We start from the raw sequence: 19,650 nt of genomic DNA, 5'->3' as shown, positions 1-19,650 counted from the left end.
AGTGAAACTACAAATCAGGACTATCTGCAGAAGTAACATGCTAAGACAGCTAAGCGATTCCAGATCAACAGACCAGATCAAACTCCTGCAACGCTGCCGTATATATTCACGAATGATAGTGAACGATTTTACAACTAACCTGAGGAGGTTCCACAGAAATCCCCATCGTCAATGAAGGCAGAGATTAATAAGTCGGTGTAAAGCAAAAGTCTAATGCATTTGCAGCCACATTCAACCAGAAGTGTGAAGTGAAATATTTATCTTGGCCTCTTTCTGATATCTCCACTATCATAGATGCCAGTCTTCAACCAATTTGTCTAATTCCATGAGATATGAAGATCCCTGACATTGTCCCAGTTGTATTCCAGAACTGGCAATACCCCCTAACCAGGACAGCCATAGTACTGGCATCTACCCGACAATGTCGAAAATTGCCCACAAATGCATTTTGCATAAAAAGCAGGACAAATCCAATCCAGCCAAACACCACCTCATCAGTTTACTATCAATCATAAGCACAATGATGGAAGGTGTTAACAGTGCTATCAAGGTTAACAGGACTTAACACTGAGCTCTCACCGGAGCTCAGTTTGGGTTCTGCCAGGGCTACTTGAGCCTTTGTCTAAATATGAACAAAAGAGTTGAATTTCAGTAGTGAAGTGAGTGTGACTGCAAGGTAGCCTTTGATCCAGTGTGACGTCAAAATTGAAGTCCTGGGAATGCAGGAGTTCCTCAGAATTGTATTCTAACGTTCCGGGTGCGGCGATGACCAGCTGAGTCGCACGTTTCGGCAGCTCCCTGTGAAACGGACTTTTGGGCTCTTGATAGGAGCCCCAACGGCAATTTTAACGGCTGAAAACACCGTGCGGTAAACCAGAAGGGTGTTCCCCCTGGACACGGATGGAAAAAGGAGAGGAAAGTGGCCGGATTGCAGCGGATCCTTTGGAACAACGGCAAGGAAGGCAAGCAGAAACCAAGATGGCGTTGGAAGGTGGCAGTTTCATATGGGGCCCTGAACAACAAGTGTTTTTGAAACGCTGCGTGGAGGAGATAAAAAAGGAAATGAAGAAAGAGTTGTTGGCCCCGATATTACAGGCGATTGAAGGGCTGAAAGAGGAACAAAAGACCCAGGAGCAGGAGCTTCGGGTCGTGAAGGCGAAAGCAGCAGAGAATGAAAACGACATACAGGGCCTGGTGGTGAAGTCGGAGATACAGGAGGCACACCAGAAACGATCTGTGGAGAGGTTGGAGGCACTGGAAAATAACGCAAGGAGGAACAACTTGAGGATTCTTGGCCTTCCTGAAGGTGTGGAGGGGGCGGACGTCGGGGCATATGTGAGCACGATGCTGCACTCGTTAATGGGAGTGGAGGCCCCGACGGGTCCGTTGGAGGTGGAGGGAGCATACCGAGTTATGGTGCGAGGACCGAGAGCAGGAGAAGCTCCCAGAGCCATAGTGGTGAGATTTCTCCGTTTTAAGGATAGAGAAATGGTCCTTAGATGGGCGAAGAAAACTCGGTGTAGTAAATGGGAGAACGCGGTGATCCGCGTCTATCAAGATTGGAGTGCGGAGGTGGCGAGAAGGAGGGCGAGCTTTAATCGGGCCAAAGCGGTACTTCACAAAAAAAAGATAAAGTTTGGAATGCTGCAACCGGCAAGACTGTGGGTCACCTATCAAGGGAGGCACCACTACTTTGAGACGGCGGATGAAGCGTGGACTTTTATTGTAGAAGAAAAATTGGAATGATTGGACTACGAAAATGAACGTTTGGACAAAGTGGTGGGACGAGTGGGGGGGGGGGGGGGGGGCGAAGAGGGATTGTATGATTAATCCTGCGGTATGGTAACTTTTCTTTCTCCCACAGGTGGTGATGGGGGGAGGTGGGGAGGGAGAGGAGATGGGGCGTTGGCCATGGGAGGCGGGGCCGAGGGAGAGGCGCGGGCTTGGTTCCCGCGCTATGATAATTATGGCGGGAATAGAGAAGCAGGAAGGAGGGGGCGCCGCACGGGGCGAGCCGTGATCACGGGGGGAAGCCGAGGTCAGCCAGAGTTTGCTGACTTCTGGGAGCAACATGGGGGGAGTAATTACGCTAGCGGGGGGTCTAGCGGGGGCGGGGGGGGGGGAGGGGGGAATTACTGGGTTGCTGCTGCTGGGGAAAGGGGGGAGTGGGTGCGGGAAAGGATGGGCGGGGGGGCACCGTCTGGGAGAAATACAGCCGCGTGGGAACTGGGCGAGAAGCTGGAAAAAGATGATGGCTAACCGGCAAGGGGGGGGGGGGGGTGGGAAGCCCCCCAACTCGGCTGATCACGTGGAACGTGAGGGGGCTTAACGGGCCGATAAAGAGGGCACGAGTACTCGCACACCTTAAGAAACTTAAAGCAGATGTGGTCATGTTACAGGAAACGCACCTGAAACTGATAGATCAGGTTAGGTTGCGCAAAGGATGGGTAGGGCAGGTGTTCCATTCGGGGCTGGATGCGAAAAACAGGGGGGTGGCTATATTAGTGGGGAGGCGGGTAATGTTCGAGGCAAAGACTATAGTGGCGGATAACGGGGGCAGATACGTGATGGTGAGTGGCAAATTACAGGGAGAGATGGTGGTGTTGGTAAACGTGTATGCCCCGAATTGGGACGATGCCAATTTTATGAGGCGAATGCTAGGACGCATCCCAGACCTAGAGACCGGAAAGCTGATAATGGGGGGAGACTTTAACACGGAGTTGGAACCAAGGCTGGATAGGCCGAAGTCCAGGACTGGTAGGAGGCCGGCAGCAGCCAAGGTGCTTAAGGATTTTATGGAGCAGATGGGAGGGGTGGACCCGTGGAGATTCAGTAGACCTAGGAGTAAGGAGTTCTCGTTTTTCTCCTATGTCCATAAAGTCTATTCACGCATAGACTTTTTTGTGTTGGGTAGGGCATTGATCCCGAGGGTGAGGGGAACGGAATATACGGCTATAGCCATTTCGGATCATGCCCCACACTGGGTAGACTTGGAGATAGGGGAGGAAACAAGAGGGCGTCCACCCTGGAGAATGGATATGGGACTAATGGCGGATGAGGGGGTGTGCTTAAGGGTGAGGGGATGCATTGAAAAGTACTTGGAACTCAATGACAATGGGGAGGTTCAGGTGGGAGTGGTCTGGGAGGCGTTGAAGGCGGTGGTTAGGGGGGAGCTGATATCAATAAGGACACATAAAGGGAAGCAGGAGAGTAAGGAACGGGAGCGGTTGTTGCAAGAACTTTTGAGGGTGGACAGACAGTATGCGGAAGCACCGGAGGAGGGACTGTATAGGGAAAGGCAAAGGCTGCATGTGGAATTTGACTTGCTGACCACAGGCACTGCAGAGGCACAATGGAGGAAGGCGCAGGGTGTACAGTATGAATATGGAGAGAAGGCAAGCAGATTGCTGGCACACCAATTGAGGAAAAGGGGAGCAGCGAGGGAAATAGGGGGGGTGAGAGACGAAGATGGAGAGACGGAGCGGGGAGCGGAGAGAGTGAATGAAGTGTTTAAGACATTTTATAAAAAATTGTATGAAGCTCAACCCCCGGATGGGAGGGAGAGAATGATGGAGTTTTTGGATCGGCTGGAAATTCCCAAGGTGGAAGAGCAGGAAAGGATGGGATTGGGAGCACAGATCACGGTAGAAGAAGTGGTGAAAGGAATTAGGAACATGCAGACGGGAAAGGCCCCGGGACCGGACGGATTCCCAGTTGAATTTTACAGAAAATATTTGGACTTGCTCGCCCCGCTACTGACGAGGACCTTCAACGAGGCAAAGGAAAGGGGACAACTGCCCCCGACTATGTCAGAAGCAACGATATCGCTTCTTTTAAAGAAGGAAAAGGATCCGCTACAATGCGGGTCCTACAGACCAATCTCCCTCCTCAATGTAGATGCCAAGGTCTTGGCCAAGGTAATGGCAATGAGAATAGAGGAATGTGTCCCGGGGGTGGTTCATGAGGACCAAACTGGGTTTGTGAAGGGGAGACAGCTGAACACGAACATACGGAGGTTGTTAGGGGTAATGATGATGGCCCCACCAGAGGGTGAAACGGAGATAGTAGTGGCGATGGATGCCGAGACAGCATTTGATAGAGTGGAGTGGGATTATCTGTGGGAGGTGTTGAGGAGATTTGGGTTCGGAGAGGGGTATGTTAGATGGGTGCAGCTGTTGTATAGGGCCCCAGTGGCGAGTGTGGTCACGAATGGACGGGGATCGGCATATTTGCGGCTCCATAGAGGGACAAGGCAGGGATGTCCTCTGTCCCCATTACTGTTTGCACTGGCGATTGAGCCCCTGGCGATAGCGCTGAGAGGTTCCAAGGGATGGAGGGGAATACTTAGGGGAGGAGAAGAACACCGGGTATCTTTATATGCGGATGATCTGCTACTATATGTGGCGGATCCAGCGGAGGGGATGCCAGAAATAATGCGGATACTTGGGGAGTTTGGGGATTTTTCAGGGTATAAATTGAACATGGGAAAGAGTGAGCTGTTTGTGGTGCATCCAGGGGAGCAGAGTAGAGAAATAGAAGACCTACCGTTGAGGAAGGTAACAAGAGACTTTCGTTACCTGGGGATCCAGATAGCTAAGAATTGGGGCACATTGCACAGGCTAAATTTGACGCGGTTGGTGGAACAGATGGAGGGAAGATTTCAAGAGATGGGACATGGTAGCATTGTCAATGGCAGGGAGGGTGCAGGCAGTTAAGATGGTGGTCCTCCCGAGATTCCTTTTTGTGTTTCAGTGTCTCCCGGTGGTGATCACGAAGGCTTTTTTCAAAAGGATAGAAAAGAGTATTATGGGTTTTGTTTGGGCCGGGAAGACTCCGAGAGTGAGGAAGGGATTCTTACAGCGTAGTAGGGATAGGGGGGGGCTGGCACTACCGAGCCTAAGTGAGTATTATTGGGCCGCTAATATTTCAATGGTGAGTAAGTGGATGGAGAGGAGGAAGGAGCGGCGTGGAAGAGATTAGAGAGGTGCGTCCTGTAGGGGGACCAGCCTGCAGGCTATGGTGACAGCCCCATTGCCGTTCTCACCAAGGAACTATACCACGAGTCCGGTGGTGGTAGCTACACTGAAGATTTGGGGACAGTGGAGACGACATAGGGGAAAGACCGGAGCACTGGGGGGATCCCCGATAAGAAACAACCATAGGTTTGCCCCGGGGGGAATGGATGGGGGATATGGAATGTGGCAAAGAGCAGGTATAACGCAATTGAAAGATCTATTTGTGGATGGGAAGTTTGCGAGTCTGGGAGCGCTGACCGAGAAATATGGGTTGCCCCAAGGGAATGCATTCAGGTACATGCAATTGAGGGCTTTTGCGAGGCAGCAGGTGAGGGAATTCCCGCAGCTCCCGACACAAGAGGTGCAGGACAGAGTCATCTCAAAGAAATGGGTGGGGGACGGTAAGGTGTCGGATATATATAGGGAAATGAGAGACGAAGGGGAGACTATGATGGACGAACTAAAAGGGAAATGGGAAGAAGAGCTAGGGGAGGAGATTGAGGAGGGGATGTGGGCAGATGCCCTAAACAGGGTAAACTCGTCGTCCTCGTGCGCCAGGCTAAGCCTGATTCAGTTTAAGGTATTACACAGGGCACATATGACTGGAACACGGCTCAGTAAATTTTTTGGGGTGGAGGATAGGTGTGCGAGGTGCTCGAGAAGCCCAGCGAATCATACCCATATGTTTTGGTCATGCCCGGCACTACAGGGGTTTTGGATGGGGGTGACAAAGGTGCTTTCGAAAGTAGTAGGAGTCCGGGTCGAACCAAGCTGGGGGTTGGCTATATTTGGGGTTGCACAAGAGCCGGGAGTGCAGGAGGCGAAAGAGGCCGATGTTTTGGCCTTTGCGTCCCTAGTAGCCCGGCGCAGAATATTGCTAATGTGGAAAGAAGCCAAGCCCCCGGGGGTGGAGACCTGGATAAATGATATGGCGGGGTTCATAAAGTTAGAGCGGATTAAGTTCGTCCTAAGGGGGTCGGCTCAAGGGTTTACTAGGCGGTTGCAACCGTTCGTCGAATATCTTGCGGAAAGATAGATAGGGGAGAACAAAGAAGGCAGCAGCAGCAGCCCAGGACTTGGGGGGTGGGGGGTGGGGGGGTGGGGGGGGGGGGGGGGGGTGGCCTGAGACAAGGCAGTTGCCAATTAGGGCTAGTTTTTATTTTTTGTTATTTAATATTTATTTATTCGTTGTTGTTTTCTTTTGTTCTTGTTTAAATAAAAAAGGTCATTATTATCTGTATTGTTATAATGTTGTGTAAAGGATGCACAATGTACTGTGTTGGTTGACCAAAAATTTTCAATAAAATATTATTTAAAAAAAAAAAAGAATAGTATTCTAACCCAACCAGCTTTAATTGCTTCATCAATGATCTTCACCAAACCATGAGGTCAGAAGTGGGAATGTTTGCTGATTGCATAGTGTCCAGTATAATTGCAATTCCTCCGATACTGAAGCAGTCCATACCTGCATGCATAACGACATGGTCAGCAGTCAGGCCTGGACTGATGAGTGGCAAATAGGATTTGCACAATGATCATCTTCAACAAGAGAGAATTTAACCTTGACATTCACTGGCATCAGCATCGCTGAATCCCTCACCATTTACATTGGAGGTTATCATTGACCAGCCATATAAATACTGTTGCTGCAAGACCAGGTCAGAGACTGAAGATTCTATGGTGAGTAACTCACCTCCTGAATTCCCAAAGCATATACAGCATCTACAAAACACAAGTCAGAAGTGTAATTGGATACTCCCAGGATAAGTACAACTCAACAATACTCAGGAAGCTTGAGATCATTCAGGACAAAGCAGCTCACTTGTTTGGCATGCCCTCCATATAGTGTCAGCAGCGTTTTACAGTTTACAAGATGCACTGAACCGACGCACCAAGACTACTTCAACAGCACATTCTGAACTTATGACCTCCATCATCTAGGACAACAGCAGCAATTGGATGGAAACACACCACCTGCAAGCTGCACCCCCCCCCCCCCCCCCCCAAATACTGATCTAGAAACTATTCATTCTCGATGGGCCAAGCTCCAGGATCTCCCTTCCTTATAGCACTGTTGATGTATCTACACCAGAAAGACTGCAGCACTTCAAAAAAACAGCTGACTTCTACCTTCTTGTAGGCATTACTGGTACGAGATAGTGGAAGAGAAAGCATTACAGGAACTCTTTAAAGTTTGAATTAACTTTTTAATATCTAATTATCCAGTAGATTTCTTATAATACTGTTTATGGGTAGTCCAGCACACTATACGTATGATTTCTGATAATCTTTTTTGTCACAAGTAGACTTACATAACATTGCACAATGAAGTTACTGTGAAAAGCCCCTAGTCGCTACAGTCCGGTGCCTGTTTGGGTACACAGAGGGAGAATTCAGAATGTCCAAATTACTCAACAGCATGTCTTTCGGAACTTGTGGGAGGAAACCGGAGGAAACCCACGCAGACACAGGGAGAACGTGCAGACTCCACACAGACAGTGACCCAAGCCAGGAATCGAACCTGGGGCCCTGGAGCTGTGAAGCAACAATGCTACCCCTGTACTACCGTGGTGACCGTACCAATGTTTGCTATGAAGCTGTAAACCCGGCAGCATTTTGTCCATCGCTCTAATGCAGAAAAGTGATTCATACTGGATGAAAAAAAACATATTTAATGTAACTCCTGCTGAAAGACACCTTTGTCGGCTATAACAGTTGTAATAGTACTTGCCTAACATAATTAAGATAAAAAATCTTGGTTTTGGGCAGGACAAAACAACAAGGCTAATAAAGTGCTAAAAATCAAAATTTCCTGTGGCAATATATTTACAAATAAAGACCACGCTTTCAACCTTATTTTGTTTACTATTGGAGCTATATTTGAAATCTTATGCAGCTCTGGCCTCCCAACCTTCAAAAGAGCATTGCAATGTGCTTGAGCATGTTTTATGGAACCTGAGCACCAAATTATATAGAAGCTTTTTAAATTTAACTTCTCACAGCAAAAAGAATCAAGGGAGATGTAATTGGGTTCCTTAAAATTAGAATGCAAATTCTTTAGGAAAATTGAGTACTTAGAGAGGTTACTTAGATTGCGATAAAAGAACAAGTGCAATAAATTAGTCTTGCCAGAGATTAGAAAACAAATCCTTTGAGTAAAGAACTTTCAATCAAACTCCTTGAAACTAAAACATTAGTGTCATTGTGGAAAATAACTTAACAAGTATTTTTTTTATTCTAAAGATGAGTATCAACAGATTTAATTTAATGCCACATAGGTTACAAATATGTTTTTTGCCAAGAAAAATATATCTTTAGTTTACAGACTTTTAATTGTGGAATGCCTGATAATTCAATAAATCTTTTTATTTTTTAAATATATTTTATTCAAGATTTTTGGCCAAACATAACAATACGTAGTGTTTCTTTTACACAACAATAAAGCAATATAAATAACAGTGGCCAGTTTTAAACAAATAAATAAGTGATCTATAAACAAAAACAAAACTAAATGGCAACTGCCTTGTCCAAAATAAATACTCTCCAAAAATGCAATACAATAACATCCCTGAGAGTCCGTCCGATTTCTCTCCCCCCCCCCCCCGGGTTGCTGCTGTTGTCTACTTCTTTTCCATTCCCTCTATCTTTCTGTGAGGTAATCGACGAACGGTTGCCACCGCCTGGTGAACCCCTGAGCCGAACAATCCGTTCTAACTTTATAAACTCTGCCATGTCGTTTATCCAGGACTCCACACCCAGGGATTTGGCTTCCTTCCACATTAACAATATCCTGCGCCGGGCTACAAGGGACGCAAAGGCCAACACATCAGCCTCTCTCGCCTCCTGCACCACTCCCGGCTCTTCTGCAACCCCAAATATAGCCAACCCCCAGCTTGGTTTGACCCGGACCCCCACCACCTTCGAAAGCACCTTTGCCACCCCCACCCAGAACCCCTGTAGTGCCGGGCATGACCAGAACATGTGGGTGTGATTCGCTGGGCCTCTCGAGCATCTCGCACACCTATCCTCTACCCCCAAAAATTTACTAAGCCGTGCTCCAGTCATATGCGCCCTGTGTAGCACCTTAAATTGTATCAGGCTTAGCCTGGCACACGAGGACGATGAGTTTACCCTACGTAGGGCATCAGCCCACAGCCCCTCCTCAATCCCCTCCCCCAGTTCTTCTTCCCATTTCCCTTTCAGCTCATCTACCAAGATCTCCCCCTCGTCCCTCATCTCCCTGTATATGTCCGCCACCTTACCGTCCCCCACCCATGTCTCTGAGATCACTCTATCCTGCACTTCCTGCGTTGGGAGCTGCGGGAATTCCCTCACCTGTTGCCTCGCAAAAGCCCTCAATTGCATATACCGAAATGCATTCCCTTGGGGCAACCCATATTTCTCCGTCAGCGCTCCCAGACTCGCAAACGTCCCATCTACAAATAGATCTCTTAGTTGCACTACCCCAGCTCTTTGCCATGCTCCAAATCCCCCATCCATTCTCCCCGGAACGAACCTATGATTGTTTCTTATCGGGGACCGCACCGAAGCTCCCGTCCTTCCCCTATGCCGTCTCCACTGCCCCCAAATTTTCAATGTAGCCACCACCACCGGGCTTGTGGTGTATTTCTTTGGTGAGAACGGCAATGGCGCCGTCACCATTGCTTGTAGGCTAGTCCCCCAGCAGGACGCCCTCTCCAATCTCTTCCACGCCGCTCCCTCCCCTTCTCCCATCCACTTACACACCATTGAAACGTTGGCGGCCCAGTAGTACTCACTTAGGCTCGGTAGTGCCAGCCCCCCCTGTCCCTACTACGCTGCAAGAATCCCCACCTCACTCTCGGGGTCTTCCCAGCCCACACAAAACTCATAATGCTCTTCTCAATTCTTTTGAAAAAAAGCCTTCGTGATCACCACCGGGAGGCACTGGAACACAAAAAGGAATCTCGGGAGTACCACCATTTTAACCGCCTGCACCCTACCTGCCAATGACAGGGACACCATGTCCCATCTCTTGAAATCCTCCTCCATCTGCTCCACCAACCGTGTTAAATTAAGCCTATGTAATGTACCCCAATTCTTGGCTATCTGGATCCCCAGGTACCGGAAGTCCCTTGTTACCTTCCTCAACGGTAAATCCTCTATCTATCTGCTCTGCTCCCACCGGATGCACCACAAATAACTCACTTTTCCCCATGTTCAGTTTATACCCTGAAAAATCCCCAAACTCCCCAAGTATCCGCATTATCTCTGGCATCCCCTCCGCCGGGTCCGCCACATATAGCAACAAATCATCCGCATACAGAGATACCCGGTGTTCTTCTCCCCCCCCCCCTGAGTACTCCCCTCCACTTCCTGGAACCCCTCAGTGCTATGCCAGGGGTTCAATCGCCAGTGCAAACAATAACGGGGACAGAGGACATCCCTGCCTCGTCCCTCTATAGAGCCGAAAATAGTCAGACCCCCGTCCATTCGTGACCACGCTCGCCATCGGGGCCCTATACAGCAACTGTACCCACCTGATATACCCGTCCCCAAAGCCAAATCTCCTCAACACCTCCCACAAATAATCCCACTCCACTCTATCAAATGCTTTCTCGGCATCCATCGCCACTACTATCTCCGCTTCCCCCTCTGGTGGGGGCATCATCATCACCCCTAGCAGCCTCCGTATATTTGTATTCAGCTGTCTCCCCTTCACAAACCCAGTTTGGTCCTCCTGGACCACCCCCGGGACACAATCCTCTATCCTCATTGCCATTACCTTGGCCAGAATCTTAGCATCCACATTCAGGAGGGAAATGGGCCTGTATGACCCGCATTGCAGCGGGTCTTTTTCCTTCTTTAGGAGGAGCGATATTGTTGCCTCTGACATAGTCGGGGCAGCTGCCCCCTTTCCTTCGCCTCATTAAAGGTTCTCATCAGTAGCGGGGCCAGCAAGTCCAAATATTTCTTATAGAATTCAACTGGGAATCCGTCTGGTCCCGGGGCCTTCCCCGCCTGCATGCTCCCAATCCCTTTCACTACTTCATCCGTCTCAATCTGTGCTCCCAGCCCCACTCTCTCCTGCTCCTCCACCTTTGGAAATTCCAGCTGATCCAGAAAGCACATCATTCTCACCTTCCCATCCGGGGGCTGCGCTTCTTATAGTCTTTCGTAAAATGCCTTGAACACTCCATTCACTCTCTCCGCTCCCCGCTCTATCTCTCCCTCCTCGTCTCTCACCCCCCTATCTCCCTTGCTGCTCCCCTTTTCCTCAGTTGGTGGGCCAACAACCTACTCGCCTTCTCCCCATATTCGTACTGTACACCCTGTGCCTTCCTCCATTGTGCCTCTGCATTACCCGTAGTCAACAAGTCAAATTCTACATGTAGCCTTTGCCTTTCCCTGTACAGTCCCTCCTCCGGTGCCTCCGCATATTGTCTGTCCACCCTCAGAAGTTCTTTCAACAACCGCTCCCTTTCCCTACCCTCCTTTCCTTTATGTGCCCTAATAGATATCAGCTCGCTTCTAACCACTGCCTTCAGCGCCTCCCAGATCACTCCCACCTGTACCTCCCCATTATCATTGAGTTCCAAGTACCTTTCAGTACACCCCCTCACCCTTAAACACACCCCCTCATCTGCCAAAAATCCCATGTCCATTCTCCAGGGTGGACGCTGTTGTTTTTCTTCCCCTATCTCCAGGTCCACCCAGTGTGGAGCATGATCCGAGATGGCTATAGACGTGTACTCCGTCCCCGTCACCTTTGGGATCAGTGCCCTTCCCAAAACAAAAAAATCTATTCGTGAAAATACTTTGTGTACATAGGAGAAAAACGAAAACTCCTTACTCCTAGGTCTACTAAATCTCCAGGTATTTACTCCTCCCATCTGCTCCATAAAATCCTTAAGCACCCTAGCTGCAGCCGGCCTCCTTCCGGTCCTGGACCTCGATCTGTCCAGCCCTGGGTCCAGCACCGTATTAAAGTCTCCACCCATTACCAACTTCCCCACTTCTAGGTCCGGGATTCGTCCTAACATACGCCTCATAAAATTGGCATCATCCCAGTTCGGGGCATACACGTTCACTAATACCACCGCCTCCCCTTGCAGTTTGCCACTCACCATCACATATCTGCCCCCACTATCCGCCACTATAGTCTTTGCCTCAAACATTACCCGCTTCCCCACTAGTATGGCCACCCCCCTGTTTTTTGCGTCTAGCCCCGAATGAAACACCTGCCCCACCCATCCTTTGCGTAGTCTAACCTGGTCTATCAGCTTCAGATGCGTCTCCTGAAGCATAACCACATCTGCCTTAAGTTTCTTTAGGTGTGCGAGTACCCGTGCCCTCTTAATCGGCCCGTTCAGCCCTCTCACATTCCACGTGATCAACCGGGTTGGGGGGCTCTTTACCCCCCCCCCCCTTGACGACTAGCCATTTCCTTTTTCAATCCAGCTCCTCACCCGGTTCCCACGTAGCTATATCCCCCCCAGGCGGCGCCCCCCCGCCCCGACCCCACCCCCCCCCCCTCCCATACCAGCTCCACCTTCTCCCCAGCAGCAGCAACCCAGTTAACCCCCACCCCCCGCTAGATCCCAAGCTAGCGTAATTGCACCCCCCATGTTGCTCCCAGAAGTCAGCAAACTCTGGCCGACCTCGGCTTCCCCCCGTGACCTCGGCTCACACTGTGCGAGGCCCCCTCCTTCCTGCTTCCCTGTTCCCGCCATGATTACCATAGCGCGGGAACAAAGCCCGCGCTTCCCTTTTGGCCCCGCCCCCAATGGCCGGCGCCCTCAGCTCCTCATCCTCGCTCACCCCCTCCCCCACGACATGGGGAAGAGCGAGAAGTTACAGGGTCGCAGGTTTAACAACTTGGGAAGTCATCTCTTCCCCCTTTTCCCCCCTTCATCCCACATATTCACCCCCCCACTTTTGTCCCAAACGTTCTTTTTCTGGCCCGCTCACTTCAGCTTCTCCTCGACAATAAATGTCCACGCCTCATCTGCCGTTTCGAAGTAGTGGTGTTTCCCTAGATGTGTGACCCACAGTCTTGCCGGTTGCAGCATTCCGAATTTGACCTTCCTTTTATGCAACACCGCCTTGGCCTGATTAAAGCATGCCCTCCTTCTCGCCACCTCCGCACTCCAATCTTGATATACGCGGATCACCGTGTTCTCCCACCTACTGCTACGAGTTTTCTTTGCCCATCTGAGGACCATCTCTCTGTCTTTGTATCGGAGAAATCTCACCACTATTGCTCGAGGAATTTCTCCAGCCCTCGGTCTTCGCGCCATAACCCGATAGGCTCCCTCCACCTCCAGCGGACCCATCGGGGCCTCCGATCCCATTAACGAGTGCAGCATCGTGCTCACATATGCCCCGACGTCCGCCCCTTCTGCACCTTCGGGAAGACCAAGAATCCTTAGGTTCGTCCTCCTCGCATTATTCTCCAGCACCTCCAGCTTTTCCACACATCTTTTGTGTTGTGCCTCGTGGATCTCCGTTTTCACCACCAGGCCCTGTATGTCGTCCTCATTCTCAGCAGCCTTTGCCTTCACGACCCGAAGCTCCTGTTCCTGGGTCTTTTGCTCCTCCTTTAGCCCCTCAATCGCTTGTAATATCGGGGCCAACAGCTCCTTTTTCATCTCCTTTTTGAGTTCTTCCACGCAACGCCGCAGGAACTCTTGTTGGTCAGGGCCCCATATTAAACTGCCTCCTTCCGACGCCATCTTGCTTTGTGCCTGCCTTCCTGGCCACTGCTCTAGAGGATCCACCGCAATCCGGCTACTTTCCTCTCTTTTTTCCATCCGTGTCCAGGGGGGATTCCCTTCTGGATTACCGCACAGTGTTATTTGCCGTTAAAATTGCCGATGGGGCTCCTATCAAGAGCCCACAAGTCCGTTCCACCGGGAGCTGCCGAAACGTGCGACTTAGCTGGTCATCGCCGCACCCGGAAGTCAATTCAATAAATCTTAATCATGAGATTATGAAAACCATTTTCTGTGACTCTGGGTTCTGCAAACCTTAAGGTTCCTGAGGACCAAACTCGATGGTCGAATAGCCTACTTCTGCTCCTACACCTTATGCATTTTCTTTTAGCAGCCCTCTGTCTCGTGATGTGAAGGTTTGCACCATGATTGTCAACTCTCTGTTAAACATTGCCTGGTGTGACTCAAGCGCCCCACTATGCCAAGTCTCTGCCACACTTAGTACAGATGAAGAGAGTGGCCTGAGAAGGTTCATTATTCAATGGTTTTTGTTTTCTCTGGGTCCTCTTCAGCCATTTCAGTTTTCCCATTTCTTCTCGGCTTGTCCCATGCCTCTCCAAACAGCCTTCCTAGGTTTTAGCCATCAGCAATTGTCTTCCAGTTGTCTGTGTCAATGTCCACCATCTTCATAATTCAATTGCAGGTGCCTTTGTCATCGAGGTCCAGCAGGTTGTGACCCAGTGGCCATCATTACTGTGCAGAATGTCCTTAGTTATGTGGCCATCATCTATCTGATGGATGTGGCCGAGCCAGTGTAGACTTTGGCTTGATATGAGTGTACGGGATGGAATTAGTTCCAGGATTCTAGTTGGTGACTTTGTCCTGCCCAGAGCTACCCGGGATACATCTGAGGCAACAAAAGTGGAAACTGACCAACCATTTCTCCTGTCTAGCATATGCACCCAGGTCTCACTACTGTAAAGGAATGGTCGACTTGTATTTTGGTGTTCTCATTGATGTAATTTTGTCCCACATTCTCTTATTCAACTGGAACATAACAACAGTGACCATTATAATGCACATATTGATTTCAGTAGAAAGTGACAGATTGTGGAGTCTAGTTATGTGAAGTTACCAACAACCTCCAGTGTCACGTTGGTGCTCATTGATGGCAGTTATGGCAAGTCCTGAACCATGCCTTTTGGCTATTTGATGCTGATGGTCATATTGGATTCTTTATAGTTGTGAGAGAGTTTGTCCCTGAAGGTGTTCCTCAAAATGAAATACTAGTACGACATCAACGACAAAGAGCAAATCTCTGATGAGCTCTTGCTGCACTTCTGTCTTGGATCTCTGGTGAGCAGGACTGAATAGCTTTCTATCAGTTCTGGTCTCTGATTCGACAACCTGCTGCAGAAGAACTGAAGGCACATATCAGCAGCAAAGAGAAGAATATGCCCAAGAGTGTTGACGCCAAAACACAACACTCTTTGACCTCACTGCAGATCTCATAGGGTTCTGAAATTTCCCTATTATAGCTGATCTTACTCGTCTTGGAAAGATCAAGCCAATTTCCTCCAGCAGCTTAAATAGACAGCCTCTGCTCAAATGGTCGAGTGCCTTGGTGAGATCAATTGAGGACAGACATAAGAAATAGGAGAAGAACTGTGATCCTGCTCAGTGATTCAATATGACCACGGCTGACCTTGAACTTCAGCCGTGAATATGAGCTCCCCCCCCCTCCCCCAGTGTCCGATTTTCCCCCCCCCACCCCCAACCAGGGCGGCCACCGAGTGAGTCCGCAGCTGCCATGCGAGCATCCCGACCGGCAATAGGTGGTTAGTTCCACGCCGTCGGGAACTCGGCCGGTCGGGAGCGGAGGATCGCTGGGCTGGCTTCTGGCAATGGGCCCTCAGCCAAGTGGAGAACTCCGCGATCACGTCGATTCTCGGGTCCCGGAGAATCGCCGGACCTGCTCTGATTTTGGCGTGAGATTGGATTCTCGTCCCCCGCACCGAATGCGATTTTGGCGCGGGGCTGCGGAGAATATAGCCCCATATGTTCTCATTTCAAATATACAATTTTTGTTCTGGCATCTACGTCTATTGCCAAAATACCAGCTTTTAACAGGCCGCTTTACTTCCGGGCAGAGTTGAATTAGTTTGTACTTTATCCATCTCTCTTACGTATCATCTACTGCTGCTCCCCCTCCTCCCCACCCCCACCCCCAAAATGCCTATTAATTTAGGCTGGGTTTCTTATGCCACAAAAGTTGACTAATTTTAATATTGATTATATTGGATTACACATGGATAATAAGATTATGATCACCATTTCCAAAGTGTACTACCTTCACAATGCTTACTTTTAATTGCAATTTTGTTACTTCTTTGAACTCCCTGCCTCAATTTTTCAAAATCCTTATCACAGAATGATCAAGCCCTATTATATAATTCCTTACATTTTTACTCCTAATGCTTTTTCATTTATGATGTTGATCTATTCATTTTTTTAAAAAAAATGTTAATTAAGAATTTTTTAACAAAATTTTCAACCATACAAACAAACCCCCCCCCCCCCCCCCCATAACAAAAAGAAAAGAAAGTTCGCATAGCAAGACATAAACATGGCAAGTCCATATGATACAGAACTTTGTACATTGGATTCCTCCCGTACATATCAGTTTTCCGGATCATTTATGTATTTTCTTGCTCAGATACCCCCCAGAAAAAAAAAACCTTCCCCCCCCCCCCCAAGAAAGATACCCCCCCCCCCGGGTTGCTGCTGCTGCTGACCGAACTCCATCTAACGCTCCGCGAGATAGTCTAGGAACGGTTGCCACCGCCTGTAGAACCCCTGCGCAGACCCTCTCAAGGCAAATGTTATCCTCTCCAACTTAATAAACCCTGCCATGTCATTTATCCAGGCTTCCACACTGGGGGGCTTTGCATCCTTCCACACTAACAAGATCCTCCGCCGGGCTACCAGGGACGCAAAGGCCAGAATGCCGGCCTCTTTCGCCACCTGCACTCCCGGCTCGTCCACTACTCCAAATAGTGCTAGCCCCCAACTTGGCTTGACCTGGACTTTCACCACCTTGGATATAGTTCTCGCAACTCCCCTCCAGAACCCGTCCAGTGCCGGGCACGACCAAAACATATGGGCATGGTTCGCCGGGCTTCCTGAGCACCTCCCACATCTGTCCTCCACCCCAAAGAACCTGCTCAGCCTCGTCCCCGTCATATGCGCTCTGTGAACAACCTTAAATTGTATTAGGCTAAGCCTGGCACACGAGGAAGAGGAATTAACCCTACTTAGGGCTTCAGCCCACACCCTCCTCAATCTCCTCCCCCAGCTCCTCTTTCCATTTACCCTTCAGCTCCTCTACCAAAGCCTCCCCCTCTTCTTTCATCTCCTGGTATATCGCCGACACCTTGCCTTCTCCGACCCATACGCCCGAAATCACCCTGTCTTGAATCCCCTGTGCCGGGAGCAGCGGGAATTCCCTCACCTGCCACCTCACAAGCGCCCTCACTTGCATGTACCTGAAAGCATTTCCCGGGGGTAGTCCAAACTTCTCCTCCAGCGCCCCTAAGCTCGCAAACGTCCCATCGATGAACAGGTCCCCCATTCTTCTAATCCCTGCCCGATGCCAGCTCTGAAACCCCCCGTCCATCCTTCCTGGGACAAACCGATGGTTATCTCTGATCGGGGACCACACCGAGGCTCCCATATGTTGATCTATTCATATTACTACATTTACTTTTACCTTTTTTTTCCTAACTTGCCGGTTTGTTCACTGATATTCTTTATCCTGATATCAAAGAACAAAGAAAAGTACAGCACAGGAACAGGCTCTTCGGCCCTCCAAGCCTGCGCCGACCATGCTGCCCGTCTAAACTAAAATCTTCTACACTTCCGGAATCCATATCCCACTATTCCCATCCTACTCATGTATTTGTCAAGATGCCCCTTAAACGTCACTATCGTCCCTGCTTTCACCACCTCTTCCGGCAGCGAGTTCCAGGTACCCACTACCCTCTGTGTAAAAAAACTTGCCTCGTACATCTCCACTAAACCTTGCCCCTCGCACCTTAAACCTATTTAACCGTAGTAATTGACCCCTCTACCAGAGAGGGAACTGTACTCTTGTCGCACCCACATACCCCCATGATCACTCAGTCTCTTCTACTTCACACGTACTCCACAGATTTGTATTCTTTATAATATCCATCTACCCTCCATTTTTTATGGCGGCAGGATGGGTAAGGAATTGAATTGAATGTGATTTTTTTAAAGTTAAGTGTTCTATATTTCCTTTTGCAGATAACAGGAGGAGCCGGATTTGTAGGTTCTCATCTTGCTGATAAACTCATGATGGATGGTCATGAAGTAACGGTGGTTGACAACTTTTTCACAGGCCGGAAAAGGAACGTGGAACACTGGATTGGACATGAAAACTTTGAATTGATCAATCATGATGTTGTAGAACCGTTATATATTGAAGGTGAGTTCTCATTACCAAGTCATAATAATAATAATAATCGCTTATTGTCACATGTATGCTTCAATGAAGTTACTGTGAAAAGCCCCTAATTGCCACATTCCGGCGCCTGTTCGGGGAGGCTGGTATGGGATATGAACCCGCGCTGCTGGCATTGTTCTGCATTACAAGCCAGCTGTTTAGCCCACTGTGCTAAACCATCCATCCCTGTTTGAGATCCATAGGTATTGCGTTTCAAAGCAATTAATTGTATGTGTGACATTTTGAGCAGAAATAGAAGAAAATGGAAGTTATGGAAAATCTAGATGCCAGACACATAATTAAAACAGGTAACTTAGTATACAACCAAGTCTGAAGCGATTGAAGTCACTAATGTAATTTGCACACAGCATGCCTCCACAAACAGCATTGTAATTTGTTTTTGCAATGTTGATTGAGGGTAAATATTGGTCAGGACATGGTGATAACTTCCCTACTTTCTTTGAAATAGTGACACAAGATCTTTTATGCCCACCTGAGTGGATAAGCAAGGCCTTGGTTTAATGCCTTATCTCAAAGACAACATACCGACAGTCCAGTGCTTCCTTAGTACTGCACTGAAGTGTCAGCCATGGTTTTTGAGATCACATGCTGAAGTGGGCCTTGAACTCTCAATCTTCAAACTCGGCAGAATGTTATAAACTGAACCTTACTGACATATAGGAAACTGGCGACGTGTCTCCTTATTTACCCGATCAAAAACCCTCATGAGTTTGAACACTTCTGTCAAATATCTTCTTAACCTTCTCTCCACCAAGTGGAACAACCTCAGTTCCTCTAGCCCCTCCACATAACTAAAATCCTTCATCCCTGGTCACTCTATTAAATCTTCTCTTACACTCTTGATGTTCTTCTTAAAAATGCAGTGCCCAGAATTGGCTGCAGCACTAGCTGGACCCTAATCTGTGCTTTAAAAAGGATTAGCATAACTTACTTTTTTACTCTGTGCCTTTATGGAAAGTGAAGTAACACATATTGTGTTACTGACTGCAGTTGTTTGTATAATTTGCCCTTGTCCCAAAGAATGCTTGTGCAAGGACCTCGGTTATTATGAAATGCACTAGCAGTAATAAACTTATTGGATTGTTAAAAATATTTTTTTTGGGGGTGGCACAATGGCACAGTGGTTAGCACTGCTGCATCACAGCTCCAGGGTCCTGGGTTCAATTCCAGCCTCGGGTGACTATCTGTGTGCAGTTTGCACTTTCTCCCTGTGTCTGTGTGGGTTTCCTCCAGGTGCTCCGGTTTCCTCGCACAGGCCAAAGATGTGCAGGTTAGGTGGATTGGCTATGCTAAATTGCCCCTTAGTGTCCAAAAGGTTAGGTAGGGTTACTGGGATAGGGTGGAGGTGTGGGCTTAAGTAGGGTGCTCTTTCCAAGGGCTGGTGCAGACTGTATGG

The 19,650-nt window shown here is 48.9% G+C and overlaps 1 protein-coding gene across 1 annotated transcript in view; it reads left to right on the top strand.

Annotated features, from left to right (window-relative positions):
• uxs1 (UDP-glucuronate decarboxylase 1) overlaps positions 1 to 19,650 on the top strand; it is a 158,111-nt gene that overhangs the window by 37,841 nt on the left and 100,620 nt on the right. The window contains exon 6 of the mRNA XM_072476675.1: positions 18,035 to 18,215. Within this exon, the coding sequence (XP_072332776.1) occupies positions 18,035 to 18,215 (181 nt within the window). The remainder of the gene's footprint in view (positions 1 to 18,034; positions 18,216 to 19,650) is intronic.

The sequence above is a fragment of the Scyliorhinus torazame genome, chromosome 15 (assembly GCF_047496885.1).
Source record: "Scyliorhinus torazame isolate Kashiwa2021f chromosome 15, sScyTor2.1, whole genome shotgun sequence".
Classification (NCBI taxonomy): domain Eukaryota; kingdom Metazoa; phylum Chordata; class Chondrichthyes; order Carcharhiniformes; family Scyliorhinidae; genus Scyliorhinus; species Scyliorhinus torazame.
Note: the sequence above shows the minus strand (reverse complement) of the source record. Positions and strands in the feature narration are given on the sequence as shown.